The sequence below is a fragment of the Triplophysa rosa genome, unplaced genomic scaffold (assembly GCF_024868665.1).
Source record: "Triplophysa rosa unplaced genomic scaffold, Trosa_1v2 scaffold150_ERROPOS200000, whole genome shotgun sequence".
Lineage (NCBI taxonomy): Eukaryota > Metazoa > Chordata > Actinopteri > Cypriniformes > Nemacheilidae > Triplophysa > Triplophysa rosa.
In genome coordinates, this window is record NW_026634154.1 from 114,012 (window position 1) to 137,421 (window position 23,410).

The window sequence follows — 23,410 nt, forward strand, 5'->3', positions numbered from 1 at the left end:
GCTACAGTAAAATAAGTCCATATATGGTGTGCATATAGTGTGGGATGGCCCCTATAGAAACCCACCATCAGTTTTTTCTACTTATGAGAAATAATGTTTGTATAGTCAATTATATTGGAATAATATTTTTCAAACAAAATGCTTTCAAAAAACATACTGTAATTAAATCTGTTCAAATCCATGGGTACTGTAATTGCAAACTGCATAAACAATTTTATTTGCAGGACAAAGGTCTAGAAGGCATTAAAATAATACATATTTAAGATACAGACAGAGACATTGGTTTCACAATATAACGTTACAGCAATCATAATGCAAACATTCGGAGAAAAAAACCTGCATAAATTACGACAAAAACGAGATATTCTAAACGTAAAACAAGAAATATGTTATTGACAAGAGACGCGGATCATCTACATTTAAATAAAGCTTTACAAGCGGTGTTTCCGTAATGTACCGTAAACCACTCAATAAGCGCGCATCTGAACCTAAACAGCGGCTGGCTTGACCGTGTATTTTCAAACCGCGGCTGGCTTGACCGCAGTCATAAGATACCCCTCTATGGCCTCGTCGGGGATCTCCACGGCCGGTCGTCCCACTCCCCTCGGCAGAGAAGAAGATAATCGCTCTTCCACCACCTTCAAGGGTTCAGCAGCGAAACGAGTGTCGAGGCCAGTTAAGGCCGACAATTCTGCAAGACGCTCCAATATTGATTTAGTTCTGTCACCTACATACACGTAAAACTCTTCTGAAACACCACTATTTCTCTGTTCACGCTCCACTTCATCTGCCAGTGAATTCAACGATCTTAGCAGATCTCCAGCCGCCATGTTTCGAACGATCTAAACGTAACACGCTTCCGCCAATCCCCGCCTTGACGCAGTGATTGACTGAGGGTGGGCGTGGTCAGCTCGGAATGCATTTTCAAAGACGCACTGAATTTTGCTACAAACATCCCACGGCGTCATGATGAAAATGCAATCGTAAGTGTCCTAACTGTTAGTCTAAATGCATTTAGGACAAATAACATTTAAATGATCATTTTGCTACTATTTTTGCTTGAACATGTTACACATATCAAATCAATTTGGGTTATACATTTTCATTTCAATTTAGCTACTTATAAAGCGTTAAAAAGTATGCACTTTACATATTAAGACTGCTGTTGGAAATGGCAAATGTAAATAATATAATTTCATTTTCATTTTCATTCTGCACCAAACTTTGCACATGTGAGTAATGGAAAATGTAAATTTAAATACAGAAATACATTGCCATTTTGAATATTGCATTTCCATTTTGCATATTGCATTTCCATTTTGCATATTACATTGCAAATTGAATTTTGCAACACATATGCTTCCATAGAAATCATCTTCTGAACACTAGTTTGCAATAACAACAACAACAAAAAAATACAGTCACTTGATACGTTTCAAGTTTTTATCATATAAAAAATAATAGTTATTTGTAGACATCCACATTTTGGCTTTCATAAAAATGCTTGATACTACTTCCAGTTTATGTGTTACACAAATCTTTTTTAGGTGAGGTTGAGCGCATTGCATTGTGGGATACAGTACTGCACTGTTGGATTTGCACATTTTGGGAAATAAAGCACATATTTTATACATAAACATTTTGTGTACTAAGCATAGTACAATTACAGTATAGTATACTGTACTGTACAGTATGGTCGCATTTGTCCACCGCATACGTCATCGAGCATTATTTTTTCAGGTTTTATTTTGAAAAAGCAACCGTTATATTTCAAGTTAAGAATGAAACGACAGTGATTATACGTCTTAAGAGAAATAAATGTTAATTTTATTTTGTTTTTTTAACTGAAATGACATTGTGAGAACCTCGCAGTCGACAATGCGACCTCCAGAGGACGCACCTGAAAACCAGGAAAAATGGCACGTATGTTCCCCTACAGAAGCAGTCAAAGGCCCATACTGACCTTCATAAGGCATGAGCTCCACAGGTAGTTTGTCCTTCTTCACAGTTTCCTTCAAAACACCGGTGTAGTACATGACCGCCACCTGGCTGTGGAGGTTGGCTCTGCGGGGCTGAGAGCTCAGGTTCTGCACTACAATATTCAGGTGGGCGTCTCCTCCCATGCGTGGACCATCTCCCACCATCCTCACCTCCACACGCACGTCTTCAGCGGCGGGACTGGAGTACACATCCGGTTTGCTGCCATAGCGACAGGCGGTCTCCACGGCGATACGCTCCTCCTCCGAGCCTGATGAGATCAAAAACCATGGGAATTACAAAGGAGACCTCTTTCATTTTGGATTATCATAGGTGGAAATTATAAAATGGAATCTTTCGGCGTGTTTACAAATGTTATAGCCCTAAACTGAATGTAATTGTCTCACTCGTCTTTTTTTTTTTGGCAAAACATCATAACCGAGAACTCCATTATGTCATCGGCTATAAAAGTGCAACGTGTGAGCAAACAAAATAGGTGGAATTTTAAGCTACCGCCCAGAAGCAATGATAATAATAGGCCTGGTGAAGTATTCTGGTTAGTCGAGTGCTTCGGGCAGAACGTTAAGCCATTAACACAGACTGAATTCTTGTGTATCTCTGACATTGGATTGCAATGTAATCTGTGCACTCCATTGTAAATTGCTTTTGTAACTATTACCGAGAACAAGAATGTTACACTAGTGAATGTAAATTTCTCATTTACAAAACAACAACAACCATGAACCACAAACGTATAATAAAAAAAGTCATTACTGTTAGTCACCCCTCACATCTGTCTGTGTTGTACAATTATTTGACCAAAGAAAAGAGTAATAAAAAAGAGCTTGTGACTAATTGGATCTTCAAACTGTCTATCAAACCTTTCATCTTTTATGACATGAGATTTCTCCCAAATGACAGAAAAATCTGAACGCACAATGAACTTTATAACCTGTAAACTGATGAAAATAAAATGTTATTCACTTCCATTCTAGTGACAGAACACATTCGCTGGTCAAAACTTTTGGAAATTCAATAAAGCTTGATTTTGTCAAAATGCTGATAACCCAATAACAATGTGTGTTTAATAATTAAAAGTTGTGTTTTCACACATTTATACATTTCGGTATTATTACTCGTAACGTTACGTAGAAATGACAAGGTACGGGCATAACACGGAGCACAAAACAACAGTTTAACATAACAAATGAGTCAACACTTTCAGAAGTGTACATTTGAAGAGTTTGGTTCCAAAACGCGATAAACGCCATTTTAAAAAAATGAGTTTCGGCCTAAATCAGTATTGTATCAGGTCGGTATTGAAAAGTCACTTTTTAATTTTACGCAAAATGTGATATCCGCCGTGTTGTTCTGTCAGCAGAATGCGATATATCCGCTCAACCAATCACAGCGCACCATTCCACGCACTGTAAACAGTAATGGCGGCGCTCTGAATACGGTCGGCGCTTAGTTTCCGTGATCTACTTTGTACTTTGTGTTCAACAAACAAACACAAAAATGAATAATTTTGACGGCATTGATGAACCTGTGCTGGTTTCTGCGGTGGGGAAGAAACGTAAACCATCGAAATCTAATCATTTACGTGAGGAGATTAAGAAGATGAGGCAGTAATTTGTAGCATTACAAAGAGGACACGTTGAATTCATGATTGAATGTGTTTTTAGTCCAGTGCCTGTATGTAAGATTAGTATTGTATTGAGTTCAGAGGCTGTATGTGGATCAACTCACTTTGTTGTGTATTTTCAACATGTTTCAATATGAAAAATAACTTGCATTTTGGAAAAAAAATGTCATGGATGTATTGCATTTTGGGGGAAAAACGATCAGTTTTTATAATAAATCTTTTAAAATTAAAATCTGGATTTGATTTTTTTTGTTACTAGAACCTAAAGATGCTATGTGAAACTTTGAAACAGAAAATAGTGGTTTTCATCTTGCCACTTTCTTTGTAAAGAAAACACATTTTTACTTAAATTAATCCAAATGGATTTATAGTGTTTTGGAACCAAACTCTTCATTTGATCGTTTTTGTTTTTCCTCACGAATAAAATTTCAGACGCAGTCACTCATCATCGCTTTATCCCACCTTCCCTTTGCTACAAAAATGTATAGAATTTTCTGACAATGACAATTGGAAAATAATTTTTTAAATATGTGAAAACAGTTTTTGCTTATTTGCAATTTACCAATATATCAACATTTACGATATAAGCTCAAAATTTTAAATATACTAAATATACACTAAAACACTGATGCGACATGAAAAGAAATATTACCACAATAATTAACACCACAGAATTGTACAAAAACTATAAAAAGGTCGGGCGAAACAAAATTTGTTTACACTGTGTAATATAATGACACAAGCAAGTGTCTGACCATACACTGTATAAAACCACAATATCAACTTTGACAATACTTTTGGTTTTCACTCAACACCGACATTACTGACTGTGCAATATAAAAAATATTAAAATATATAATAAAATACATAATATCATTATTATACTAGGTGAAGTTGAACATGTAAGTTCCTGTGAAAATGTTTTGAGGATTCTCATGATACTGAATACTGTACTACAATACTATTCAAATTGACATTTGTAAAATTGTGCCACCGTTGAGTATCTAGTCTATATTTCTCATCTTTCAGGCAGGTTGAGACATTAATGTGCTTAAGAAAATACGTTTGAAATGCTTTAAAATGTGTGAATGTCATTCTCACCCTCAGGGTGCTTGTAAACATGGGTGATGTCTGCTCGCTCATCCGAACCCACAGCCTTGGTGCTGATGCAATGACCCACCGCTTTCTTCTCGATGTGGATCTGACCGAAGGTGCCGTCAAGGTTCCTCTGCCAGTAGATCTTATCGCTGTTCACCTGCATCAGAAAAGCACTTAGAGCTCAGAAATGCCATTTTAAATGGAGCTATCAAACAAAGAAAGGGTGTAAAAAACTACAGGGGCCCGTCCTTTAGGAATAAAGCCACTAAAGGCTTCCAACAGGCCCATATGAGAAAGAGAATCTGATTTATATCTTTCTTTCACAGGAAACAAACCACAAATCTCTTTCATGTCGGGGCCCCTTTTATGATCTTGGAACCCACGGACCCCACAAATCCACAGGACAGCCCTAACAAGGAGTGAATTGTTTTGCTTTTTAAAACCGAATTGAATACACTTGCTTAAGGTTGGCATGGACTCACCTCAGCGAAGACGAAAGGTGCGTCGTATTTGAGATAGACCTGTCCGGAGCGCACAGCGGCGAGCGACACCGGGCCGCAGCGATACGTTCCCTGACTGGTTTCCTGAGGTGTGGAATCCACAGCCTGCCAACCGCCCATACCGGCGGGCAAATCCGGACGGGCCATCCAGCAGTCATTCCAAACATGGAAATTCCTATAAAATGACAGAGTCAGGAAGAGGGGCGTGTTAAAGCAGCAACCTTCGGAAAGGTTGTTCGGATCATACAAGAAGTCATTTTTAGTGTGCTTCGGAACAATGATCCTCATGCAAAAGCAAATGCTGCAGGTTACTGATGTCATTGTTGAAGTATTTTATTTGCAGACGTGTCACTCATGATTCATTTATTTTGGTACAAAGTGTCTGATAAAAAGGGGAGAGGTTTATTGATTATATGAACCTTAACATAGCATCGGCATGAAGAACAGACCACCCCTATGTTGGATAAAACACCTTTTTCTGTCACTGACATGACTTCAGTCTTTTAAACATTAGACGAGGGCATTATTTCTTTAATACAAGTAAAACTTTAAGGAAAAAAGACAATTAAATAAATAAATAAGATTGGCTCAAAAAGTTCTAGTGACTTGTTGTGTGTAATTTGTTTTTGAATGGACTGAAATCTTTTCAAATGTATTCTGTATTCTTTCTCATTTAGAATACTTCACACTCATGATGCCATTATCCCTTTTATCCTGCTTACGGAAACATATTTAAAAAAAAATCATTTAGTTTCTAATACACACCACACAGAGTCAGAGTTGAGGAGATCGATGGGTTCCATATTCTCATCGAAATATACATCCGTTGTCAAGGAGACGTCTGTATCATGGGCAGACTGGAAATTTGTAACGGAACGCGTAGGAATACCTAAACATCTCAGTACTGGGGATGAGAGAGAGAGAGAGAGAGGGAGATTCATTTTCATGCAGATTTAGTAAACCAGAAAACTATAAAGCTAACAGGACACACATTCCATATCGTCCTAATAAAATGTATACCTCGAACGCATTGTATTAGATATTAAAGGTCCAGTGTTTTTAGCAGCATCTAGTGGTGAGGTTGCGAATTGCAACCAACGGCTCACTTCACCCCTCCCTTTCAAAGCACTACGGCGGCTGAGAGAGGACTAAGATGTCGTCGCGTTTTCGCTTCTTTGCCGAAGGAGATAACCTATTTACGAAACGCGTTCTGTAGATCAGTTTGTCCGTTTCGGACTACTGTAGATAGAAACAACATAGTGAATTCCATGTAAGGGGACCCGTGGTGTATGTAGATAGAAATAGCACATTCTAAGGTAATAAAAACACAACGCTTCATTAAGTAAGGTGTTTATACACCTCTGACGACATAGTTACAGTATGTGTATGATATTGCATTTCTGTTTATAGATCCTCCAAAAAATTCCACACAGGACCTTTAAATGCATAAACATACAGGTTATAAAATGTAGATATAAGATAAACATCAATTCAATAGAAGAATCTCTAATAAAGCAACTGATGGTGAAGCTAGATTAGAGAATACAGGACGCTTTGTGTGTCTATTCACGTCTCTGTGTGGAATGAACAGAATGCAAACAAGAGTATTTTAAACTGAAGGGTCTGTTTGCGGAGATCAGCTATGAATATCACAGCAGAGCATTCTGACCGCTGTTAAAAATAAAGCCGAAACCCTTCAGACGCGTGACACCAGCCAGACTCCTGAGATTCTCACTATTGTTTTGTCTGCAAGATCGGTTTGTAAATTAGGCATGTGGTTTCTCATCTGGTGGATTCACACAAACCCACGATAGCCTGTTTTATAAAATCACTGAACCCTGTTGAACACATTTATGCATTCGGCAAACGCTTTTATCCAAAACTATTTATTATGCATTCAAGTTATACATTTTCTCAGCGTGTGTGTTTCATAAGAATCAAAGCCATGATATTCTTCGACCAACAGAGATACAGAATCGAAAGTATAGATCCAAGATAGTCGTCCAAACGCTGAAGAATGGTTGCATGTTGGTTTAGCGTTAACCCTAAATGAAACATTGACCAGTCTTGTTTTAATCCATCAGATGTTTGACCTATTCTGAATCCTGAATTGTGTTTATCAAGGTCCATCTTTACTGTATTAGCTCTGTAAATAAACTCTTCGACACACACACCTGTCGTCGTGACCCCGGAGAACACCCAACACTGCCCGTATTTGACAGGCGTTCCTCCTTCTTTGTGGTATCTCCTGAGAATATCCACACTGCCACTCCAAGCGGTGGGAGGAGTCCCACCCGCGTAATTCCCAGACCAGTTTCCCTCCAGAACGCCGCGATCGTCCGGAGAGTTAATCTAGAACCGAGAAAGAAAATGGCTGGTTTTCTAACGGTTTCTCAAGTCAAAGCTGGATTCATGCATTCCGGGTGAGGAAAACATCTCAAATTTACCATGGCGGAGATGACTCGGACCACATTGATGGGATCTCCTCTGCCTGATGGAGGAACCTCGCTGTTCTCCAGCACATACAGACAGGCCTCCAGAATGCCTTCATCAAACTAAAAAAGAGAAAGAGATTTGATATGGTGTGATGTAAATCTCAATGGTTTTCAACGACCACATGGGAGGAAATTTTGGATTTGGAGAGACCGCAATACAGCCAGTTAATCTGGTGCATGTTCTAGCTTCATCTCAACAACAACCGTCCACCAGAACCCATGTGACCAATCAGATCTAAAATTGCTTTCCAAGTAAAAATGACGAGGCCGCTTCAGTATAACACAGATTAAAAAATGCTTTGTGTGTTTCTCATCTCCGCACCTGCCCGAAGTTCCACGTCCGAGCTCCGATCTGCAACTCAGTGCCGTAGTAAATTCTTCCAGTGTCATTTGAAACGTATTCTTTCAATTCCTTCTCACTCTCCATGTAAACTGTGTCCTCTGAGAGGAGAGAGAGAGACATTGTGAGAATATGCAGACTTTGATTTGGTTGGACACACTCGAGTCATTTTAATGTATGACAGCATCATCATGAGACCTGTGCTTCCTGAACGTACTCTGTTTCCACACACGGGTGTGACTATCGGACAAAGAGGGAGGGAGCGTGCGTGGGGACAGGAAATGGAGATAAAGTGATGATAAAGAGTCGGAAATAAAATAGGGAAGAGCGAAGGCTGATCGACTACAGAATGAATGAAGTGGTGACTCAGACATGCTGTGATGGAAAGAGGCGTGAAGATCAAATTATTGTGAAAATAGTTGTTTAGAAATAGAGTCAGTCTCATTGTCATTTTCCATCATATATGCCTTACGGTCAAAACAAACTGCTGGCAATGTATTACACATCTTTCCAGATGTTTCTGTGTTTTCCAATTCAGTTTTTAATGCTTTCAACAAAACAGACTCTTGGGAATATTGTTTTTGTTGTTTTTTCTTCCCGTCCTCAGGATTCCTTCCGCTCTGTTACTCTGTTGTAGTACAGTACTGTATGTCCATAGACATATTAGACAGTATACAATATTCCCTAACTATTGTGAAAAAGGTAGTACTTATTCCTGAAATGTCAAACATCTGAAAGCTCGAATAGCAACACAAGCATTCATTTTTCATTTTCAAGTAACAGAGCTGAACGCGTAGAACAGGAGTGAACCAGCAGCTTTCAGCAGAAGTACAGAGTGGCACAGGGAGCCTATGAAAACAGACATGAGCTGAAAAAAAGGAGAAAAGAATTACAGGAAGGGGCCAGAAAAAGAGGGAGTCGGGGTGAGAAAGGGCAAGAGTGAGAGTGAGAGAGAGGAAGGGCATGATATATGAGGGGTGGGTTGATGTAAGAGCGAGAGACAGAGAGACAGAAGCAAAACTCACAGGACAGAAAACAGACAGAGAGGGAGGGAGGGAGGGAGAGAGAGAGAGAGTTCAATAGAAAAGCAAGAGATTAGTGTGTTACGAGCAGAAGATTTGGCAGATCTCTCTTTCCTTACTAAACACCCCTGGCATCCAGCACAGGAAGGAATGAACAGACTGTAAATAATGAACCACCCATGAGAAAAATCTGCAAACTAGCATACTAAAACAGATTCTTTCAACACAGAATGGACATTAAAACAAAGTTATCTGCCTTTTATTCCTGCAAAGCATGACTGAAACGATAAATTCAATTTTATTATATGTAAATATAATACGTTCTGGGAGTCTTTATAGTAACACTTCTGCGGAATTATATTCTCTGTTTTCAAATTCTCCCTTACAAAATCTCAAGTGGCTACTAGTATACTTCTATACAACCGAACTTAAGGAAGTAGACTTTTTAATCTTCTTTTCATGTGCTTCTCAGAAATTGACTTAAAATTACATTACAGTATACTTTACTTCTATTGAAAGAGTTGAAGTTTAATTGAAGAATATTTAAAATATATTTGGCTTACACTCAATATGACGATATACTCGATATGAAGCATTCAGAGTATATTTGGCTTCTATTTGTGTTTACTCGAGCCCATTAAATACATTTTTTCACTACTTACACTATACTGAGAGTATACTTCAAAGTGTACTTTCATTAACTAAAAATGTGCAGCATGAAACTAGTAAACTATCAGTTCACATGCAGTCCAAATGAAAAACGCACGGTAGTTGTAAACTAGTTGTGTACTCAAAGTTGACTACTATACTAAAAACTTTTTTAAACTTAGAAAGTGTGTCAATTTTTTGTACACTTACAAGTATACTACTAGTATATTGATATTAGTATAAGTATAAATATTAGGGGTGTAACTGTACGTGTATTCGTACCGAACCGTCACGGGTAACATTCCAACTATAGTCATCATTCCTATATGCCCTACTCCCTTCAAAGGGCAGAGTCCTTGGAGTTTAGACTTTGGAGTGAACAGGACATTTGCCTGCCATTATATAGACGTTTGGAATGCACTTGGCAAAGGGAGCGACATAATTTCTTCATTATCTTCAGATGGCATGTTCCCGTGACAATGCAGCATGGTGTCCGTCAGCAGATGTTGCTGTTTTAATGGCATAATTTAAGCATAAAACATAACTGTTTGCAACTAAACGTACATTTTATATTTTAAAAAGTTGTGAAAATATGCTATGTAATATATAAACACTAATATATATAAAACTTTTTAAAATATAAAATGTATGTTTATTTGCAAACAGTTTTATGCTTAAGTTATGCCATTAAACAGTGACATCTGCTGCGTTGTCACGGGAACATGCCAACTGATGATAATGAGGAAATTACGTCGCTCCCTTTGCCAAGTGCATTCCAAATGTATATATAATGGCAGGCAAACGCCCTGGGCTGGGTTTCCCGAAACCTTTGTATCACTACGTCGTTCTTGAGAATATATTGCTACCACTCTTAAGGTATAACTTAAGAAGGACGAAGCGTTAAGAAGGTTTCGGGAAACCCTGTCCTGTTCAATCCAAAGTCTAAACTCCAAGGGCTCTTGGAGTAGGGCATAGGAATGATGACTTCATTTGGACCTTTCCCCGTGACAGCTCGTGAGGGTTCGGTACAAATACGCGTACCGTTACACCCCTAACTAAATATAGTATTTTGTTTAAGTATACCTGAAGCAAAGTGACCCTGAAGTATACTTATTTGTTAGGGAAGGTTGTTTGCACTAAAAAACATAATTGTTCTCCACACTTTCTCTTCGGCAATAGAAATAAGTCAGCTATAAACAATGTTCTAGGCAGCCTGTTGCTTTTTCTACTCAGAAAAACATTTTGTGAAAGTTATACTTGCATATCATACTGTATCAAACTCAAAAAAACACATGAAAAGCGCCCAACCGTGCTTTAGAACTATAAAACTTGTGGAAATCTCATTGAAGCGCTAAGATGGTGATATGGTAGCTAAAGTAAAGCCATTATGCTTCATTCAACCTTCTGTTCTTAAACACAAATAAATTTCAGAGCGTGTTCAGTCCTGCTGTGATGAGGTAAGTCACTAAACCACAGGAGGAATCTTGTACCTTCATGATATATTGTTTTAACAGTTGACTGTGCAATATTTTAGGCTAAATATATAAATGTGCTTTGATGTCTCTTCTGCTATTGGACGATTTTTAAAAAGCACAACCAACTTTATTTGGGACTATGAGCCACAAATTCACACACTAAAGCCAAAAAATCCCAGAGCAAAACGTTTCTGTTTCATCGCTCAGGAGATTTGATTGAGGTCTCAGTTGTGTTTCGTTTAATTATCAATATGCGCTGTGAAATTTTGACTAAATAAAAACGTAAAAAATTAGGTCTTAATTAATTTAATTTAAATAAATGAGCTGGAATACCTCTTGTTTGCTAATTTCATTTGGATTACATGACGTGACACATTTAATTCATTTTGTACTCGTTTTTTAAATAATAATACAAATGAATACAGCCAAATATACAATATTTTATTAAATTGAGAATTTAAGTAATCCTGAATCTTATTCTAATAAAATAAACATGCATATGTCCAGTAAAATTCAGTAACCCATTTACATTTTTTTACTTTTGTTAAAGTAGCAGCTATATTGAACCAACCCATTTCTTTTAACGCTGCTGGTCCAAGCTAAAGACAATTTATTTTACATTTAAAAAAATAAAGCAGTGTACGTTTTATTCTTAATGTCTTTGTTTTGGTTTCCTTATTTGGATAAAAATATGAAAAAGAACTGATAAGTACACCGATAAGCAGTATTTGTAATAGGCCTACCATTAAAATCTATGATACTCATCCCTAGTTTTGCAGCACATCTTCGTCTTATAAAAATCCTAATAAAAGCATCATATAGAAGACATTTTAGGATGCTATTATAGTTTCTGCATATTGCGTTAGTAGCTGATAAAATAAAAACTGCACTACGAAAGATCTCCATGATCAGCCTATTTTTGCACTTCCTGCTTGACAATTAATGTCCAATGAATGGATGACCTTAGCACACGTGTGGTTTTGTTTACAATTTTGGTTCACTTGCAAAAAGGGCAGTGTGAAAGCGAACCACACCAAACAATAAAAATCAACATTGCATTTGGTCCGGACCAAAGCAAGTGAACTAGCGCACTTGGTGTGAATACACCCTTAGTCTCAGATGTTACTCCTAAAATTGCTCTGGAGAAATAAAAATAGAGACAAATGATATTGTAATTGTTTGAATACATGAAAAGTATGGAAGAGTAAAATGAATGCTGATTGTAGAAGTAAATAATCTGGATTTGGGTCAATTTGATGTGAAATGTTTGAGTTCATATTGAGATCTTCAACAATATTGACTTTTGATTGCAGACTTGACAAATCTGAGATCAGTTTGACACATTGTTGAGATCTCTTCTGAAGCTCTCATGACAGAGACATTTTTCTCTTAGGAGAAATATCTGAGACACAGTTGAGATTTAAGGAATAGTTTTCATTTGCTCTCTTTTTAATCTCATTGATGTCACTGAGATATAATGGAGATAAAGAGATCTCATCTCGGAGTTTTACTTCTCATAGGAATAGAGGATCTTAACACCTCTCACCTTCACACCAGGGATTGAAGAGCATGTAAATATCTTTGTCGTGGTCGTGAGTGCTCGTCTGGCCGCTCTTCAGGTACTGGGTTGTGATGCTCAGCTTGTACTTTCCGATAACAGCGGTGGCGGAGGAGTTGATGGACAGCTTGACTCGAGTGGCGTTCTGCTCCACAATCTTGGCTTCCCAGCGCTCATCTTGCAGCTCCTCCACCAACAGTACGATGACGTGCGTGCCCTTTGACACCAGGGGAAGAGGACCTGAATGACACAATCAACACGAAACACATGGTTTGGGGAGTTGCTGGATTGGTTTGTTAAAGAATGTGCTGATTTCGGTTCAAGGATTCGAAATTCCTGGTAAATTAATACACATGGGAGGATTACGACCACTGTTGAAACGTCTCGAAAAAGGGGTTAATGCTGGAATAATGTGATTCAGTTACACATGGAAAATCTCATCTCATTCTCATTCTCTGGCCATATGAGTTTAATGAAGAAACCTGGCCCTTCCTCTTTTAATTTCCTTGTTCTTTATAGCGAGGAACTGTTTTATTTATTAATAGCCAATCAGCAGTAAATGTCATTGCTAAACATTCTAAAAATGATATAAAAACGATGGTATAAAAGCATTATTCTTACGTCTTTATTTATGAATATTAAAATATTCATAAATACGTTTTAATAACTTATCCCACGGTCACACTAGCCTTTTTGTTCCAAAGACTTGCATTCATACGCATGCGAATGTGATTGACCAGGAACACAAGTTACAATCAATGCTAAATAAAACAATAGAACCCTGCTGAAAACCCAATAGAAAATGTAATGGATTCAATCCCTGCCTGCTGAAAAAATCAATAGAAACCATTAAAGAAGTTATAATGGTTTTATTGGTTTTAAAGGGATTTGTATTGGTTTAAATGGAAACTGTAATGGTTCTACTGGTATGTGGTGGATTCTATTGGTGGGATGTTAAATCCTACTGGAATAATGCCCAAAACACACTACAAAAAGGCGTTTTGTAATGGTTTTAATGGAAAAATCTAATGGTTCATAATGGTATTTTATTGTAAACCATTAGAATTTCTGTAATAGTTTCTGTTGGGGTTCTATTGTTTTTTTCAGCAGGGGGGTTAGCCCTGCTGAAAAAATCAATAGAACCCCAACAGAAACCATTACAGAAATTCTAATGGTTTACAATAAAATACCATTATGAACCATTAGCTTTTTCCATTAAAACCATTACAAAATGCCTTTTTGTAGTGTGTTTTGGGCATTATTCCAGTAGGATTTAACATCCCACCAATAGAATCCATCACACACCAGTAGACACCATTACAGTTTCCATTAAAACCAATACAAATCCCTTTAAACCCATTATAATTTCTTTAATGATTTCTATTGATTTTTTCAGCAGGGTTGTCTTGCTGAAAAAAACCATAGAAACCATTAAGGACATTGTAATGGTTTTAATGGTTTTATAGGGATTTGTATTGGTTTAAATGGAAACTGTAATGGTTCTACTGGTGTGTGATGGAATCTATTGGTGGGATGTTAAATCCTACTGAAATAATGCCCAAAACACACTATAAAAATGCTTTTTGTAATGGTTTTAACGGAAACAGCTATTGGTTCATAATGGTATTTTAATGGAAACCAATAGAATTTCTGTAATGGTTTCTATTGGGTTTCTATAGTTTTTTTCAGCAGGGGTAATATTGCCCAAAACACCCCTGCTGAAAAAATCAATAGAAACCATTAAAGAAGTTATAATGGTTTTACTGGTTTTAAAGGGATTTGTATTGGTTTAAATGGAAACTGTAATGGTGTCTACTGGTGTGTGATGGATTCTATTGGTGGGATGTTAAATCCTACTGGAATAATGCCCAAAACACACTACAAAAAGGCATTTTGTAATGGTTTTAATGGAAAAAGCTAATGGTTCATAATGGTATTTTATTGTAAACCATTAGAATTTCTGTAATGGTTTCTGTTGGGGTTCTATTGATTTTTTCAGCAGGGACACTATAAAAATGAAATCTGTAATGGTTTAATGGAAAAAGCTCATGGTATTTAATGGAGACCGTTAGAATTTCTGTGATGGTTTCTATTGTTTTTTTCAGCAGAGGCAAAAAACAGATTGAGCTGCATTCCAAAGGTCAAGTTTGGTGAACTGACATGCAAATTCGTATCACATGATGATGTGTGACCAATAAAAGATCAATATGCCACGGCGTGTCCTTTTTCAGTTGAATGAAACGCTATCACAGAATCCAATTTTGTAGAATACAGCTTTAAACTAACAAAAACAACAACAACAACAAATGTTTTTTTACACATTTTTTTTCCCCAGTGTAGAAATGTGCATTCTGAATGTCTAGTGTGACTGCTGCATTAATGGGAATGTTAGCAAAGCGTTCTTAGAACCTATTCTTATTAAATAGGCAGAAGTCTGTATTGCTTCAGAACGTTCCTTGTTTCCTTTCTCACTCCCTCACTTGACCTCCAGGAGTGAGGTTAGCCGTAACGTTGGGTGCGGCATCACAGAAGAGCAACTTCATGAACACAGATGTGTTCAAGCCTTTATCAGCAAGTACCAGGCAGTATCTGCTCTCAAATCGGCCTGCTTGAAATAATTCGTGCAAGCTTTCATTTTTTAATCATCAACAGAAACAGTACAAAGCTAAAACCTAATACTCGTGCTGTGTAGTTGACATAAATGAGGAAACTACTTTAAATAACAGCGATATGTTATTTTTGGTGTAACATAGGTGTGGGGGAGACTGGGGTTAGTTGTCACAGGGTGGGATTATTATTTCTGCACAGGCACACACAAAAAAAGATTCATATTTAAAAAGATTCAGATTCATTTGTTAGTTCACGAACACTCCAGTATATACAACATGGAATGTTTCACAATGGCTACTTTGCAATTTATGAAAGGATATCTTTGTTGGAAATATGGAAATATAGTCTATGTATGAATATTATTAAAAATATATGTATTTTAAAAGTTATCAACAAATCTTAGCCCGAGACGTCCCTCTGAGAATAGGGCATGAACTGATCTAGTCTTAAATGTAGATCACTACATAAGAAAATCACAGAAAGATCAAACAGTCCTGCGTTATACTGACCTGTCCTGAGCTCCAGGTGAAGTTTATCTGTGTTCGGGTTGAAAGGTCGTGACAGGTCAAGCTCTATCTGGAAGGCCTGGCCTCTGCGGATGATGAGCTGGTCGCCGTGGTACTTGTGCGTGTGATGCTCTTTCCTGTTCTGCTGGGATTTCTGGCTCAGCAGATTCACAGAACACACCTTCAGAGACAAGTCTGATAGTGGAAGGACAAACACAAGAGAAGAAATCGACTGGTATGGTTGGTGATGTATATTTTGTTTAATATGCATCAGACTGATGAACATTAATTACCGTCCACATCTGTGTCGACAGTGAGAGGCAGTGGTGTTGATGGACTCTCATTCTCTCCTTCAACCACAAGCCCGCCGTCTACTTCACCCGTGACATCATCCGAGCTGCTCTGTCGACGGAAGCAACACGGACAAGCCTTCCGTAACCAACGGCTACATCCGTTCTCCTTCTTCTCACTCGCCTCTGATTGTTTCTCTGGGACGACGTGACCGTTGCTCGCAGAAACACCGTGGAAACGGCCGACAGCCGAGTTATCTCTGATTGACAGTCTCTCTCCTGGCATACTGGAAGAAATCAGAAACAAACTTTTATTAGAAAATGAGTATAAACAAAGAATTAAAGTGCTTTCAAAGATGGTGCATTTATAAAAGTAACAAATCCCAATCAAAATACTAAGTACTTTAAAACATGTTGAGCATGTGAACTCCGTTTGAAACACTAAAGTATGCAGTATGCCAGTTGTCCATTCTGAACACCACGTCTGAGATTCTCTCCCATGTTACATAACCATGACATTCATCAGCCATGGAAAGAAAAGACCGTTTTTCTCACAGTCCTATTAAAGTAATTGCTCTTTTGGTGACGAGTTGCAAATTAAAAAATGCTGTTTCCGAGCATTCCTTACATTGAATTACATGCCTAAGATTGAAATTAAAGCACACTTTTGCCTTTATTTGCACACGATCAATGGTCGGAAGTACTTTGATGGACAAAAGACCAAATGAAGAACAACAGAAAAGTTCTGCTATTGCATAAGCATTTTGTCTGGGGACGCTGAGTAAACACTGAAGATATAAACCATGTGTTTCCTCTCTCGGTCATATCAGCCAGTTCACTTTCTTTTGTTTTTACAAGACTTTCTCACAATTACTGCAACACAGGGCTCAGAAAACTCCAAAAGCTTACGCAAAGAAACTATCTAAGGAACCAAGATTGCTCAATATTTTTTGCATACGGTTTAGAGGTGAATGAGTGCAGCACGCTTGCACAAGAATGTGTGCAATGCTGCTCTAGAAGTTACTGAAGCGTCCATACTGTACGCCATAAAGTCTACGGTTGCCAAGACAAGAGTATAAACATAAAGCCAAACAACATCTGCATTGGCCCGTTTCATTCAGGTATTAAATAATCACTCGTGTCAGAACTGGATTAAAGAGTGATGTCATGAGAACACACGACATCTGAGTTGCCCATAGCAACAGGAAAACGCCCAGTCTGTAACTGGGTTCAAGTAGTTCTCTGTGTAAAATGAATCATTCCGTTTCCTAAACACGAGACTCGGGTCATGACCTCTACAGCCCTGCAGGCAAATAGCAAAGACACTTAATTCCTCTAAAAGGCATTTAATGACTTTAAATGACGTTTCATCCAAGAGTTGGCGGCGTATATTACCACAATTAGTGGCATACACCTAAACTATATTAATTTGTAATTTGTTTATTGAATCATATTTAATAATAGAATAATATATATATATATATATATATATATATAAGGCATGGGCCTGTTTGATATTTTGACGGTATGACAACCTTGAGCACAAAATATCATGGTTTCGCGATATTGCAATTACAACACTAAAACGTGTTATTTTCAAATATCTGCTTGTACAAACAACAACTTTTCAACTGGGCACAATCCATTTTAATTTTAAGCAACATATAGAACATGGATGTCAGGTAAAAATAAAGCCTTTAAATTACATTATTCTTTAAAAAAATATATGCAAAATGTGTAGCATATATTATAAACATCAAACACTGAATTACTCGATTTAATAAATTGTTTTGTAAACACAACTCATACCTTAGAAGAATTAGCACAGAAAATGTTGATTCTTTCAACCTTGAAACCGGATACCGGCCATTGCATAATATGTTTTTTATTTTATTTTATTTTAGACTAAAATTTTAAGCACACGTCACTCCTCTCTTCATTAAGTTACATTGGCTCCCTGTAGTCGCTCGCATCAAATTCAAGGATCTGCTCTTGGCCTACAAGACCACCACTGGTTGTTCCTCTGTTGTCTGGTGTCGATCGCGGAATGGGACCGGTTGGACCTGCACGGTTTCGGCGGGTGGGGCTTCCTGGGTTGCGGCTGGTGGGCTGTTCTTCGTGGACGTTTGCTTTTGGTCGGGGTCACTGAGTGCAGCTATGACACGTATCAGCCCTCCCGGCTGACACTGGTTTCTCCCGAGGTTTTTTTTTCTCCATTTATTCATCATTGGAGTTTGGGTTCCTCGCCACAGCAGGGCAGTGTTGACTTGCTCACCGGGAGACTGCATTTATTTATTAGAATGATTTTGCTTGGTCTGTAAACACCATGCACTTTGCTGTGTTTTACCTTTCTGTGTTTTTCTTATTTTCTCTTGTAAAGCTGCTTTGGAACAATGCACATTGTGAAAAGCGCTATATAAATAAATGGAACTGAATTGGTTCGGCATCCCCATATCTTCACTCGCTAATACAGACTTATGTACCCGCCAGATCCTTGCGCTCTGCAAACGAACGACGTCTCGTAGTGCCATCCCAAAAAGGGAAAAAATCACTCTCACGTACCTTCTCTGGATCGGCTCCACATTTGTGGAATGATCTGCCCGCTGCTACAAGATCAGCAGATTCTGTGGCCATCTTTAAGAACCGTCTGAAAACACATCTCTTCCATCAGCACCTGACCGATCAGTTCTGACTTCCATTTCTTATCTACTCTTTCTATCCTTAAAAAAGGAAAAAAAACTCTTTCTGTCCTTTGCTTTGTATACTGTGGTGGGCTATAGGCCAGTTTCTTATGCTTTTTGTTGTCTTTATGTTGTCCAATTGCTTTTATAGTTTACCTCATTTGTAAGTTGATTTGGATAAAAGCGTCTGCTAAATGACTAAATGTAAATTTGTATTACTTCTGCTGTTTAATTACTTAAATATTTGTATTTTTTAGATGTAACAAATTATTTTAAGAATTATCATATTGCATACTGCATATTACATTAGTTAGGATTAGGATTTGTCCTCAATTTCGAGCTCTGATACGTACATATCCAAAATTATCTGCCAAAAACGACAATACATCATGAATACAAACCAGCAATAAAATAAATCCTTTAAATGCAGATAGAAATGATTGGAATGCCAGCATGCAAACCTCTCTCACATCTTGCCACCCTAAATCACGGTCCACTGTGACCTCCGATCTCCTGAGGTCATATGGATCTGTGTCCAGTTTTGTAACCGCGTGCTTATGAGGTGTAAGACAACCCAGCAGCTGGTCTAAAGCCAAGGACAGAGAAAGTACCAGGCAAATATATCCACATTAGAGGAGGGGGCACGGGTCCTACATGCCACTACTATGGGCCTTCAGATTTTAAAGAAACAGCGTGTGCACAAATTACAATTTTAACCTTCATTGAAACACAAATTACACAATAAAGATTGTTTAGGCTGCTTTCAACATTAGTGTGTCTACAAGCCCAGGTTTTGTGACACCTTTCACAATACACAATACAAGAAGTGAATGTGAACAACGCCCAAATTCTGTGTAAACACATGGCAACAAACTTCAAAATAAACTCCTGGAAATCAAGTCGTCATTATGTGACGTCAAGATTGAAGAAACGCTTCCAGACGTCAACACACCTTTTATCCATTTCATCATTTCCATGATGCAAACCTTGAATCGCAAAGAATAACTGAGCTTATCATCTGAGTGCTGAGTAATGAACAAGATTCAACATGCTCTGTTTTAACAGCACATTCAACTGTTGCTTTTAGCAAATAACACAAGAGAAGATATTTTGAGAAATGTCTCGTGGTTTTCTGTTCATACAATGGAAGTCAATGAGGGTCAGTGTTGTTCCGTCGCTGACATTCTTCAAAATATCTTCTTTTGTGTTTCGCAGAATAAGTCATACAGGTTTACAATGACATGAGGGTGAGTAAATGATGAAAGCTTTTATATTTTGGGTGAACTATCTCTTTAAGATAAGACACAGGATTGTAGTAGTGGGCTCCTTTTACTCGGTCTATTAAGTAACCACAAATAACAACACCCTAGCAACCACACAGCCACACCCAGTTATGCGCAAGTGAGCGTCACTCACATTTTCTGCTGAAAATGTTAACATTATGTTGCATTTTTGGAGTGCGCTTCTGTGGCTCACACTTGTGTCCATCTATTTGCAGTCAACTCCCGACTGTTATTGTTGGAATGCAATAGGGCAGGAATGGGCACCTCAGATAAGACTAACCTGCAACTCTCGTCTCTCCCCTTCCTGTAACTTTAACAACCCCTCAGAGCTGTTTTCATACAGTTTATAAGCATTTAGCATATCAACAACCATGTCAGCTTCATAGTTTGAAGGGAGTGGTTCCTACCACATTCCTAACACAACACCATGAAATGTACAAATGCAATGAAATAAAGCACAGGGAACAGACTGATCCTAAAGCAACGGTACACCTGAAAAACCAGCAATACATCATTGGTTTTTTGTTCATCTGTGGAACACTGCAGTAGAAATCATGAAGAGGATATTCTATAATGAAAGTATAAGATGACACAGACTGTCGAGCTCAAAAATGGCATGATCATAAAAGCCACCCATATAAATCACGCACAATATTACACATTTTCTAGCAACGACTGCACTTACTTTACTCATGAGTAAAATGATGACAGATTTCTCATTTCCGATTGAACTTTCCCTTTAAGAATCTGTTCAACAGATGCTAAACTCACGCAGAGATGCGGAGTCACGAGAAGCACATGATAATCACACTGGTACTGTATGTGAATAACAGCGAATCCTTGTTCGACTCAAACGGATTTAATCCGTTTCGGAGCAGCAGTGCCAAAAAAAGAGTGTCACTCTTTAAAAAGAGAAAGTAGGAGAAAAGATGGAACTTTAAAAAAGATCGGAATCTGTGCAAAGATATGAAGGGTGCATGGGGAATAGCTTCAGATGGTCTCGGGTGAGATGTTCGGAGGTTTCTGAACTATGTGTGGAACGTCGCATTTAGTTCTCCTGTGAAAACAGTGCCGGCCGCAGCTGGAGCCAATACACAAATACATCTGGAACTCATACATGCGGTGTTCATATCGAGATGTAACTTTTGTTTCTTCCTAGCAGCATCCTGGATGCATGGATGCATGGATGCATGTTTAGCAGCATTTGGACACGATTGAATACCATTTCATCAGATAACAAATCTCCAAAGAAATGAAAGACGATCTGTTGTCAGATCCAACCTTTATGGAGAAATGTCTGACTGCATCATTTTTAATGGATGTACTGTATGAAGTTCCTCTCACACAGAATTTTACAAAGTTGTCTTATTCGGACATGTTCCACTTTGACAACCATAAAGAGCCCAAATGTTTTTATTTCAAACATTTTTGTAAATGTGCAATCTTTAAAACAAATGACAGCCGATTTGAAATGTTGTCATTTAATAAAAACACTTTCGTGACTTTTGTGAACGAGAACAAAAATCTATGCCTAAAATACTGTATATGCCTTAACACGTACTACATGTAATACACAACAGCCACACAGACATTTCCAGAAGTAAAAGTTACACGCACAGTAACAGTGTAGAGGTTCACTTAATAGACATTAAGACGTGCAAAAACTTTCAAATGTCCATGATCGTGAGTGACACTTTCATCTTTTGCGCAACAACACAAGCGACGCAATTTTGTGACATTAACGCACGAGTAAATCGAACTGTTCAACTTACCTTTGTTCGCTGATTTTCTTCACTGGACACTGTTAATGTTCTTCAAATAAATAAACAGTCGTCTTAACACAGCCAGATCAACACCGACTTCGAGCTTTTGAAAGGACTCTGGAAACGCCCATCCATGTGGGAGTGCCGGGGGAAGCTCAAGTCACTGCCCTTAAAATGTAACTGATTGATAACAGTTGATAACTGTAAAATTGATAACAATCTATTGATAACTAAAAACAATACATTTCTACGATGTCACTGACAATCATAACAAAAATCATGATAGCTAGCACTGTTTAACACAAACATAACGTTTATAACTTTTAAACATGAAATTAACATTTATCGTCTCGAAAAGTTTAACTGCTTGAAAGAAAATGAGATGAAGACAGCAAAACAGTTTTCAAAATAAAAAGCAGATCAGTATCAAAATGAAACTTCTTAAAATCCAGACTTTAAAGTCTATGTGAAGAATGTCATGATTCTGCCTCATCATGTCATGTCTTTCTTGGTCTTGTGGCAGAATCATGACAGAGCCTCATGTTTTGTGTGGAGAGAGGCATGTTATTGTTGGTTCTGACATAACATGCGCTCTCTCCGATCTCGTCTTTGGCCCCGCCCCTCTCGTTTCCTCGTTTAGCCTTCCATTAGTGTTTCATTCCCGACACCTGTCCCTTGTTAATTATCCTTGTTAGTCTCTCTATTTAATGCCCTTGTGTTTGCTGTCCTGTGCTCGTTCGTTTTGCTTACATGTCTTGTTCGCCTTGCCTTGTTCATCGCCTTGCTGTCTAAACCCATTGGATACCTTGCCCCGTTGAACTGTCTTACCTTGTCTGTTCTCTACGTTACGTTATAGCTGTTATTTAGTTTTGGTTCTTGTTGATTCAGTAAGTCTTAGTTTATTCTGTTCCATTGTTTTATCCCCCTCGAGGGAAGTGTTTATTTTCTGTTTTGTCATTTAGTACTGTCCTTGTTTTACCCCATCGTGGCTTTTTTGTTTTTGTTCATAATTAAACTCTTGTTTCTACACCTACCGCTGCCTGCAATTGGGTTCTTCTCCCGCCGACCCTGACAAAACGAACGAGCCAAAACAGAACCCAGCAGGCAGCACATGGACGGTGCAACCACTACCCGGTGGCCTTGTACCGCCAACCCCCGAGTGGTGGAAGGCGATCGCTTCCCAGTGTCACGCTGGAGGAGGCCCATTCCCTGCCCAGCGCCATCGTCCCTTGCTGGACTACGCTCGGGACGTAGAGGCCAGAAAGGCTTCCGTTCCCGAGGTGCTTGTCCGTGCCTATCTAGTGGCCGGGATGGGCGACCCTCCACCCTTTCCGGAGCGGGAGGAGATGGTTTATCAGCCGTTCCCACAGTTGGTGGAACGGCTGCAGCTCCGAGAGGAGCTAGTCAAAGGCTCCTCTCCCAGCTGCCATCAGGTCTCCTCTCGTTCCAGTCTGGTGTCCGTCCCGGAGAACCGTATGATAGGCATCCTCACCTTGGGGAACCCAGCACCTTCCGTCCC

The 23,410-nt window shown here is 38.5% G+C and overlaps 1 protein-coding gene across 1 annotated transcript in view; it reads right to left on the reverse strand.

Annotated features, from left to right (window-relative positions):
* tgm1l1 (transglutaminase 1 like 1) overlaps window positions 1-22,010 on the reverse strand; it is a 32,863-nt gene extending 10,853 nt beyond the window's left edge. Inside the window, exons 1-11 of the mRNA XM_057326993.1 lie at window positions 21,901-22,010; window positions 16,168-16,451; window positions 15,878-16,069; window positions 12,747-12,998; window positions 8,038-8,156; window positions 7,668-7,775; window positions 7,395-7,572; window positions 5,986-6,124; window positions 5,203-5,395; window positions 4,724-4,877; window positions 1,964-2,248 (exon numbers count right to left, since the gene is read on the reverse strand). Of these exons, the coding sequence (XP_057182976.1) occupies window positions 1,964-2,248; window positions 4,724-4,877; window positions 5,203-5,395; window positions 5,986-6,124; window positions 7,395-7,572; window positions 7,668-7,775; window positions 8,038-8,156; window positions 12,747-12,998; window positions 15,878-16,069; window positions 16,168-16,450 (1,903 nt within the window). The 5' untranslated portion in view covers window position 16,451; window positions 21,901-22,010. The remainder of the gene's footprint in view (window positions 1-1,963; window positions 2,249-4,723; window positions 4,878-5,202; window positions 5,396-5,985; window positions 6,125-7,394; window positions 7,573-7,667; window positions 7,776-8,037; window positions 8,157-12,746; window positions 12,999-15,877; window positions 16,070-16,167; window positions 16,452-21,900) is intronic.
* Between the last annotated feature and the right edge of the window lie 1,400 nt (window positions 22,011-23,410).